Source organism: Perkinsus marinus (assembly GCF_000006405.1).
Source record: "Perkinsus marinus ATCC 50983 genomic scaffold scf_1104296960440, whole genome shotgun sequence".
In the NCBI taxonomy this organism is placed as follows: domain Eukaryota; phylum Perkinsozoa; order Perkinsida; family Perkinsidae; genus Perkinsus; species Perkinsus marinus.
In genome coordinates, this window is record NW_003206145.1 from 59,599 (window position 1) to 70,139 (window position 10,541).

Consider the following 10,541-nt stretch of genomic DNA (forward strand, 5'->3'; position numbering starts at 1 on the left):
ACGACAAGATTCAAAATAGGTCCGGTGAGCAACCATGCTCACATCAGCCAAAGGCGTCATAGTATAAACTCCTCGATATATCGAGCTGGGCTCCCCTACGTTGCTGCTGTCCAATGCGGCTAAAATGAGATAGTCAGTAAATCAGGAAAGGCAGGAGATATCCACCTGCGAAGTTGGAAGCGTATCGATGGTCTGCTGAAGAAGCTTCTGAGTCGATCATGAGCCAGAAGCCAATAACGAGGATGAACCCCAGTAGTACATTACTCCTATCACCAACAGTAAAGGACGGGAGGCTCTGCAATATTACCATCGCCAATGGTTGGTAGTAGGTGAGGGTTGGTTCCATACCGAGGCTCTTGAACCGAGGCTTACGGGAGGCATTAGACTTTCTGTTCGAATTTTCACTGTCAATGGTTCTGGTCTGTCGCGAGGCGTTCGCGTTTACAAGTAATAGCCGCGCTCGCCGTTGTAATCGATTTGTTGTCATGTTATGAAGGACCCCGAGACTATAGTATGCGACGCGGATGACGTTGCAGACATAGCAATACTGGAGTGAATCAATGATGAATATGCCAACATCCACGGGAGACGGTTACAGAGGTCTCGTCGGTTACAGATATGAAAAAAGGGGGTCATAGTAGCGCACGCCACAGTCGGGCAGTTCATAATCTCCACAGTCACCGCCTACTCATCGTCAGATCGATAACGCAGAGTATGTCAATATTCAGCTTCAACCTCTTCGTTGCTTCCCGACTCGGAGCTCCCGAATTTGATTATATACTGAAGATCATCCATCTAACGCATGATTTGTTACTCAAACTCATTGTTCTTGGGGTGATCCTGCATCTGCATCAGTCGATCAGGCTCAACTTGCAACATCACGATAATTTGCTCTTGATCCTGACAAGAATGAAGGTCGTAATTCCAGCCGTTGAACTCAGCATTACCGCATTCTTGAAAGATGCGCTTGAGTGTGATGATCACATTGTGATCGCTACAAGAACGAGCGCAAATATGTGAGAGGCGCGGATTCGATACTCTTCGGAGACTTCATTTTGCGCGCAGTTCCCCACTTGTGTTCGGTTGAGATATACGTGTTGAATTGGGTAGTAGTACTGCCGTATTATGGAAACATTTCATTTTGAAGGTGGGGGACTGCTCTACGAGCCAGGATTGTTGTTTGGATATTGTTAGATATTGATACTCTCATCACAATAGCAATTCCAAGTACGATGGGTGTATTTCGATAGAGTTTGAAATATTCCTGCTCCAAAGTCATGCATCAGCATCAACTTTGTTTGCCGGTGCAGAATACCTCCGTGACGGAATCAGCGTGAGAAGTGGGCGTTTTATGAGTCTGATCACTCACTCAGAATCAGTAATTCAGTATCACTAATCGGAATAGAATATAGATATTGCATGCGGATGGCTGCAGGTGGTCACCTCCTAACACTGGATACGGATCATTGCAGTTGACCACCTCTGGAGATTGCATTCGGTGAATGCGTGAATGCCATTTACGCTGCTTGGCGATCGAGGATATATCTGTCAGGGCGTGAAGTTGATTATAACCTTCCGAGGGTCCGTGAGCAACACCTTGAACTATGGACGGGAAAGCTGACCAGCAGATCACTCAGAAAGGGGCGATGCACGATGTGTGATCACTCACTTCATTGACAACGCTACTCCGCCTCACAATAGATATTGGTACTTGAGGTAGAAGCTAACAAAACTCAGACTTACATTTACAGAGAACATGATTGGCGCCTAGCGCTAGAGGGACAATAAAGCTCCTCACGACAGAAAGCTGCGCGATATGACAAGGCGCCAAGAGAATCAAATACTGTGATGATCACCGTATGATCGTGTTATGATTACATAACGACAGAGCGAAGTCCGTAGCCCGCACCTCATTGTCGAGGGATTCGGGGTGATTCATGAGCAACAGTGACCAACGATCGACGATTATTATACTATTCCCATAACTCGTCACTCAGTCTATTTTCGTTTCTATCGCTGGCTCCATTGGTGTTCCATGACGTCTACCCGTGTGGTGCTCCACGCGCCATCTCGAGGTGCGAGGCCACGGGTGATGCGACCCGAGGGTTTGAGCCACGCATCCGTTTCCCATTCGTATCGATAGTATAGTCTGCCATCTATACGGCTTCAACTCAACTACACAGTATAGCGATTAATTAGCTGCATGACATGCAGCTATCCATCCCGTGATCGCACGTCTACACGCAGTACATGTACACGTGCGTTTCACCTGTCTAAGACAGGTGAACGGTTATTCACGTTTTCTCTTGTCATAGGGGGATACCTCCACCTTGGATGGTACCAGTATTGAGTAAGGAGGACAAGAGTAACTCACCTGAAGCGATGTTCACCATAACCAGCTGCGCTGAAAGTGCACCTCGTAAATCTAGTTCTTGACATCGTATTCTTTCGTTAAAGTCGTACCGCAAGTTGTTCCCAAACGGTACCAAAACTTTGTTGATGTTCTTCCCCAGTATTATGCTCATATTTTTATTCCCATCCCTACTGCAATTTCTGTGCTCGACTGCTGGCAACACGGGATGGCGGTTTGACTCGTTGGTTGACATCTATGCTCGATACGCCGTGGGTCCATCGTATGGCATCATCCTTGATCCTATCCGCTCCCACTAGGAGCCTCAAACCTTGGAAAATAATCCACCTGTCACCGTCGCTTGGTGGCTTGAAACTATAGTGAAGGTCTCTCGTGATCATCGAAAGGCTGGTAGAAAGCATCCTGGTGGTCCGACAATCCTACTTATGTGGCTCACTCAACTGCAAGAGTTGGAACCCATCAGGTGCGTCTGACCCGGCTTCCCCATCATACTGTTGCAGATACCTCACTGAAGTTGAACAGGACCTGCAGATAGTAGCTCTGCTACCACCACACTCATCTGGTGATCGTATAAGCACACCTCCATTAGGAAGCATGCATGGGGTATTCATAGGAGAGTACCCGTCAGATGAGCGTAAGGAGAAGCCTGTCCTTATCCTATCGGAATCCGTATGCTCGAGGGAGTCCTTCACGACTGAACTGTGGTTTCAAGACTGATTACTTTGGTTGTTTCGATTCGAACACGCGAAGGAGCTGGAAAACAGAAGTTCGCGTTGAACAGCATATGAAGGGATACTGCGGGGCAGCCATTAACACACCACTGCCTCAGGCGACCTACTGCGGTTCCTGCGCCGATTCCGCCTAGCATGCCGTATGCAAATACTACCTGCAGCTCTAGTAGAGATGGCCGATATCCTAACGGATGCATGTAAGCCGTGTACAAACCATTACCGATAAACACACAATAACAGGCTACGAGACGATCGTCGAAGATGTATCTACTGCTGAGATCATCAGGGTCCGATCTCCCAGTAGTGTTCTATCATCCTTCGCGATCCACAACTCTTACAGGTTTAAAAACAGCGCCCTCCTCCTATGGCGTACCCTTTTCATCGCTTCTTGCACTGCCATTCGGGCTGTGGCCCACAGCGGCTGCGATCCAACTCATTGAGGTTTAGATATTGTTGCTGTCCTGTGCACCCCTGCCTGCCTCATGTAGGTCATCATAACCTTACTTGAATCGGCCCTTGGGCAAAGATGCGCTCACATGAAGAGCACTGAAGAGATATGGTCTTGTGAGAGTTGAATCATCTAGTCGAACTCACCATCGACTCTCAGGTCTTGCCTTGATTGTTGATGACGCCGGTTTAGAGGTGCTCGGGGCTAAAGCAATTGTCGGAGAGCAATGTGAGACCTTTTGGGGTCAACATGAAGGGTGAGTCACCCTTCATGTTGACCCTTCATGTCACCCTGGGTGACTCCCTCAACTGCTTTAGGCAGTATCACGCCCGAGTGGTGCTCCAATCAGGGGTACATTCTGGGGGAGTGGTCCGAGAGTGGAGAATGGTAGGGTACGCGCAGTGCTGATGTAACTAAGGCAGTCCGTAGGGAACTGGGCCCATCATCGCTTCAACGAGCAGAGGAAATCGTCTGTGTCGTAGAAGGTCCACCTGGCGGTCTTCCAGTCGACTTGCACCGAGATATGCATGAGTCTAGTCCGGCCCGGGGCACCCCAACGCCTCGCCGAAATCTGCGAGAGCAGCCATATGATGACTCGCAATTAGATGAACTCCTCCAGCTGCTCAATGATGCATCATCAGAATATGCTAGTATGGTGACCTATAGATCCACTAGCTTTCCGAGGGATGATTCAAGGTGACTCGAAGGGCGAAAAAGAGGTCCCTGATGGCGACTGGCCCCTCATGGCGGATGGAGAGCTCTCTGAAGGAGGGGAGGAGGACAGTTCACTTGATAAACTCGGTTATGGAGAATTTTATGACACCGATAGTGCGTTGGATACGTGGAGCGAACGGAATCCACGGAGGGGCAGCGGTGAACGGAACGTGATCATATGAAGGACATTCGGGGTCTTGCAGGAAAGAAAATAAACAGTGACAAAGCCATCGAGACGATGCTCGATGCGGACACACTTGAACAATTCGAGACAGATTTCGAGCAAGCTTCTCGGAAACTTCTGGAAGGTCTGATCACCAAGGTAGCCTATTGTTGACACTCGTTGGAGCCAGGAACCGTTCAAACTCGTGTTATCGCCCTTGTCCACCACCAAGCTAGTTTAGCATCCTCGATGATTTCTGAGATTGTCTCTGAGACTGATGGCAAGGTATTCTGAAGAGCTCAGTCGTGGATATCATATCACATGGCTCGTTTGCAGGCAGTCTTAGTGGTACCTTCTACCTCGACACCGATCATCAGAGTATCGGACAATGTTAGGAATGTTTCAGTGCTGACCATGAAGCCCTCGACGGAGTGGTTCGGTGAGTGTGGTGCTGGCGGCTTCTACCCCCTTCCTCTCTGCTCAGGTCTACTGACTCGGGGCTCGTCCCAGTTACGGCTTGACACCCTCCTCATTGGGTTCAAAGAGCTCTTTGGAATGTGGGCTGCTGAGATTGCTCGAAGGCCTCCTAATGGCGGAGGAAGAGTCTCTTGTGAAAGCCATCGTTTTGTAGGGACAACATGTCTGATGATAGGTCAGCAACTTTCCGAAACTCTGATGAAAATCGTCGAGAGTCTTGCTCGATCAACCGATGAGCTAATCTTGGAAGTTCCTTTCTGTTCAGCTCTGGTGATGACTCTCTACAACCAGCAGTCCTCGTAGGTGTTCCTTCCTGATCAGACCAACTTACTGCAGGAGATGTTGTGGCGTCTACCATGCATTGAGAGTGTCTGGAACAATGCGACGCAGATGCTAGAGTTGATGACTGGTGCGCATGGTGCTGAGAAATCGGACCGTTGTAATTCAAGGTAAGGCAGCGACGATGGGAAGATGTTGTTATTGTTTTGTTAGAGGCAATAGTCTGATGAGATTCATCCATATGAAGCCGAACCATGAGGGTCAGCCGCGGCGTGGTATATTACCTCTGCGGTTCCTCCCTCAAATCGTGAGTCCCTGAGTGGCGCCAAGATAGTGAAAAATAACTCAGGAAGGCTTCTCGACTGAACGGATGATTAACTCCTTGAAAAGTTTGGCGCAGAGGGTCAATGGTCATCCTGGCCGGACGGGGTGGGTCTGCTGCTGGTCACCAGAATCTGGTGTTATTCATGCTTTCTTTACTAGCAGATATCTCGTGTGGTTGGATGAGACAGGGAGCTCGGCATTCCTGAACACTATCGGTATGAGCATGAAATATAAGGATTATGACTTGTCGCGATCTTCGAAGGCTAAATCGAAAAAGTTCTGGCCATACTTAGCGCGATCGAGACAAAGAGCTTTCTTGAATAGGTCAACAACGTGGTTGCTGAGTAATGATGATGGTGATTATGTCCGCCCTAGCAGCCTCGCTGGTGGAGATTCGAGCCCTCGAGGACTTGGTTTGATTGTTGGCTTTGATCGAGGTAAGTAGCATATTAGTCTGATGTGTTCATGCTGACTGGCCTCGCAGATCTCAAAGTTGAAGGGGTGATAGGGCACACAGTACTCGAACATAGGCTTGGACAAGTTGTCAAGAGAGAAGAAGCGATGAAGATGGTTCGACTCATGAAGGCTCTCCCTACGGGCATTCTTGACGATGGCCGATTCTCTTTCGTCGAGTGGGGATCAGGAGAAGGTAGGCGTGTGTGGTTCTGAGTCTCAGCAACAGTCTGTCTCTCCCAGGACGGCTCTCTATGGCAATTTCGGAGGCATTCGAGAATTCAACGGTGGTGTCAGTCGAGCCCGGAGCCTCATTATCAGTGAGACACAACTTGTTCATCCTAGGATAGTATCCATTGCAGAAATACCATAACAAAGTCCTCCGAGCTTCATATAATCGTTCACAACCTAACATAGGGCCCATCAGTCTTAATAACAACATCGTCTGTAATGGTGATATCGACGAAGACATCGCCCGAGATCTCAGTGACTGGTAACTCTCCATCATTCCTACGCTGAATAGCTTCTCCCATCAGTCCGGAGTTGTTCCGATTCCAATGGGTTGGTTTGACACCGCACAACGCTAAACTGGCAGGCATGTTCGCCAGCAGTGCCCTGACCACCTTCATCCCTTTGCAAGCTGGTCCGGCAGTATGAGTGATGGCTGATTCACCCGATGACACCTCTGGATCATCAGATGCTGCTACTACTGAGTCTAGTCACGGGCCATGAGATCAGTCCCGATGAGATCATCTCCTCTAAGTTTCTCGAATACTACACTGCGAGATTCATAGGTTGCGTATTCCACTAAGGTTTTTTCATTCAATAGAAAGCTTCTCAGCCCCTCACGTGAGCTCCCACACTTTACTGGAGTGTAGTTGGCTTGGAGACTCTCCTGTGCTTGGCATCGTACAATGTGACATGATAAGCTCACAGCGTCAAGTAGTCGATGACGTAATAGTCCCATTGGTCGAATGTAACCCTCCACAGGTTCACCATCACTTCAAATGGTACGAAGATGGCCACAAACGAACGTATACGATGCACGTCCTCCCAGTCCCCATAGACCTCGTTAAAAGCTCAGGGATAGCCAAGGCAGTTATGAAACCGGTGAAATACACAGATGCATCACGTTGATCACCGTTTCTCGAAGGATTGGCGGAGACCCATCTCTGATCTCTACAACATCGACATCGAGAACTTCTACATAGTTGGAGGTTCGACTCGAACAAGGGCAATGAATGTAACTCTGTATCGTGACAAGGATAACTCCCCGATCCCTTACAGTGAGTGGAAGCTCTTATGGGAGAATGGTGATCGCCAGTGTTTCGTCCAGTTTCACCTTTGCGAGCGGTCACGCTGATCCTTATCATGCGCTTGGGGTTGTCTTCAGCGGTCAAAGAAGAACTCTACAGAGAGTTTCTCAGCCTTCCACTGTAGTCACATTCCAGCTTGACTGGTTCGCAGTCTGTGAAACGCAAGGTACGAGGACATGGCGCCTTGGAATATAGTTGCCGTGGGGAATCGCCTGGATTACATCGATTTCGATAGCCGAGAAAAGACGTTCACCAAGGCTGTACAACAGGCTTACATGGCACTCACGATTCTCGCAAATTACAAGGTGAGATGCTCCCTTGGTGATACCCAAGCGTGCTCTCTCTCTCTCTCAGCGCACAGTAGAGGACTTCGGGCATTGCGATCGGAAGAAGGCGAAGGTTACTGCGGGCTATGACTTCTTCCCATACATACATGACTGCGTTGGCAATTCAAAATTCAAAGGGCCGTGCAAATCTCCAGAGTTGCCAGTGCCGTGCTCTGATGGAAAGTACGTCTACGTTCAACATTTAACAGACCACATAGCTGTCATGCACATGTGGGATCCCTCAGGTGCCATGCAGATATGATAAGCTGCTTGCGAGCTCGGGCCGGAGTGATGGAGAAAACTCTTATCAGATGAGGCTAGTTTAAACATCTGCGGAAATATGTATATTCGTGTAAGGCTTCAGTCGGGCGAGGATGTGTTGCGTACTGTCCGCCACTACAGGGGTTGGGCAAGTATGGGCTCTCCATATGATCCCGATAAACTAGATTTAGTTCCCAGTTTGATATCAAGAGGAGGTTCTGACGTGAATGAGTGGGATTTACAACACAAGTTGGCAGTGCCATTAGAGTATTTGGACGCCTCGCACAGCTCATCTGCTCGACGGCTGATCTTTCTTCCACAAGACTACAGCTATAGGTGCAACCGAATTCCTGCCACTATGAGGTCGATAGCGCTACACGCTGGGCCAGTGAGTAGATCCGTCGCTGGCTGCGCCGACCACAGAAATCTTAAGCTCAGAAAATGCCAGTCCGGACCTAATCTCCTTGTAGCAGCAGCCACATGCACTGCATTACCACCAACTTGATAGTCGCAGGTTCGATCCGAGGTGAGTACATTTTTATGAAAGCTGTGTGCTAGGCTGAAGATACGCACTATCTATGAGAAACCTCATCAGATTTAATATCTATCATGGCGGAACGAACTTGTGTAGTTGTTGGAGCTGGTGTAGTTGGTCTAGCTATCACTCGAGCTCTTGCGAGGTGTGCTGCTCTTGAGGTAAGTGTGGTATCACCAATCTACAACTATCATCTAGAAACCATTCCCTATCAATGTTGGTCTGTTAATCTATCATCTGTATCATCTTAACAGGTCATATGTATTGATAAGCATTCCCGTTTCGGTGAGGAGACCAGTAGCCGTAACAGCGAGGTACTCCATCAAGGTGAGATAAGGTGTTCATCTTGTATTCTTATTATCAGTAGTGTTAGGTATTTACTACAAGAAGGATTCTCTTAAAGCTAAGACCTGTGTCCGAGGCGCACGGCTGATGCAGAAATTCATTGATCTGCACAACATCACTGTTCTCCCGTGCGGTAAGGGAGCTGATGAGTTGGGTGCGACTTCTGCCACTATCTTCGGTAGGTGCTTATATCGTGGCGCGTGACAAAGGCCAGCTTGGTGAGCTCCTTCATAAAGCACAGACTAATGGAGCAAGGAATGTTGATTGGGCACCATCCCTACCTGAAGGGGTAAGAACCCTCAAATGATAGACTGATAGGTTTCATCGTAGGTCCCCTCCGAATTCTCTGCATTGTGGAGTCCTAACACCTCTATTTTCGACTCCCATGGTGTTATGGAGGCTCTTAGAGCCGACGCTGAGGGCCATGGTGCGATGATTGCTACTGATAATAAAGTTACTGGTAATAATAATGATGACAGTGCTGATACTAGTTTTGGTATTGATACATAGAATAGCAATAGTACTATCGTGGTGTATTATCAGGTGTATCTTATTCACAAGAGGCAGCTTCCAGCGGTGAGCCTCCATTCACATTAGAATTGAACAATGGTGAGGATACCATGCCCTGCGATATCCTCATCAACGCTGCTGGTCTGCATGCTACCCATTTTTCTAAGCTTTGGCTCAAGGAAAGCGACACAGTCCACATTCCCATTACTAGGCAAGCCGTGTATCATTGAGGATTATCAGTGTGAAGCTTTTCTAGATTCGTGAGAGGTAACTACTTTAAGCTGAAGAGTGGCGTGAAGTTCCCCTTCAAGAGCCTTGTATACCCGCAACCTACAGCAACTGGTTTGGGTGAGTTGATTGACATCCTTCTTGTATCCATCTATGCTGCTATCCTCCAGGCACTCACTGTACACTCAGTCTCGATGGAAAAGCATTGAAATTTGGTCCCAACGGTCAGTGGCTACCCGATGATGTCGATTTAGGTGAGTGAGAGAGCTCAGTGAACGGAGGACATTCATGCTAATTAGATGATTTCAAAACTTATCAAGTTGACCCTAAGATGGCTCCCGAGTTTTATGACAGCATTCGAGACTACTGGCCCGACCTTCCTGACGATTCTCTCGAGGCCGATTACTCGGGCATTCGGCCAAAAATCGACGAAGGCGATTTCGTTATCGATGATCATGGTTACACTGGCAAACATCTGTCACTGTGAGTTTTTCCCACCGCGCCACAATACAGCTATGATAATCACCATGTTGTTCAGATACGGGATAGAGTCGCCCGGTTTGACAGCAGCATTAGCTTTAGCCGAGGAGGTTCTGGATAAGCTGGGAATGAAGACAGAAGAGCCTTTGCCCGAGACTGTCGAGTGATCGTATTTTTTTGTGTCCGTGCTTTCATATATTCCTTTCAACGAATCCCGGCTTCGTGTTGGTGGCGATCGGGAGGAATGGATGGGAGAACAGCGGGAACATATATGTTGTAACATTCTTCTTGGGAAGGGGCAGCGTCATAATGGGGACTGTATCAAATCCTACTTAGGCAGGACAATACGTAGGGGTCCCGACGCCGCGTTCCTCAGCTTGAAGGTTATTTCGGGATGAAAGGTGCATCGTGCACTCAATCCTGTTGATTTTCCATACACTTCATCGTCGCAGTAGAGCTTCCCACGGTATTGACAATGACAACACTTGAAATACTAGCTCCGAATGGATGACGCCGAAGAGAATGGTCATCGAAACTGATGAAATGAATCTAACAGTAAGTGTAAAAGTGGATTGTCACT

General features: G+C 48.2%; 1 protein-coding gene across 1 annotated transcript; it reads left to right on the forward strand.

Annotated features, from left to right (window-relative positions):
- Window positions 1–8,472: 8,472 nt before the first annotated feature.
- Pmar_PMAR014975 (L-2-hydroxyglutarate dehydrogenase, putative) lies at window positions 8,473–10,128 on the forward strand (the record flags this gene model as incomplete). The annotated part of the gene is made up of 10 exons (XM_002772712.1): window positions 8,473–8,559; window positions 8,653–8,725; window positions 8,772–8,876; window positions 8,926–9,032; window positions 9,074–9,203; window positions 9,305–9,473; window positions 9,510–9,601; window positions 9,652–9,735; window positions 9,781–9,964; window positions 10,020–10,128. 10 exons carry the CDS (start codon window positions 8,473–8,475, stop codon window positions 10,126–10,128), a joined length of 1,140 nt encoding a protein of 379 aa, XP_002772758.1.
- Between the last annotated feature and the right edge of the window lie 413 nt (window positions 10,129–10,541).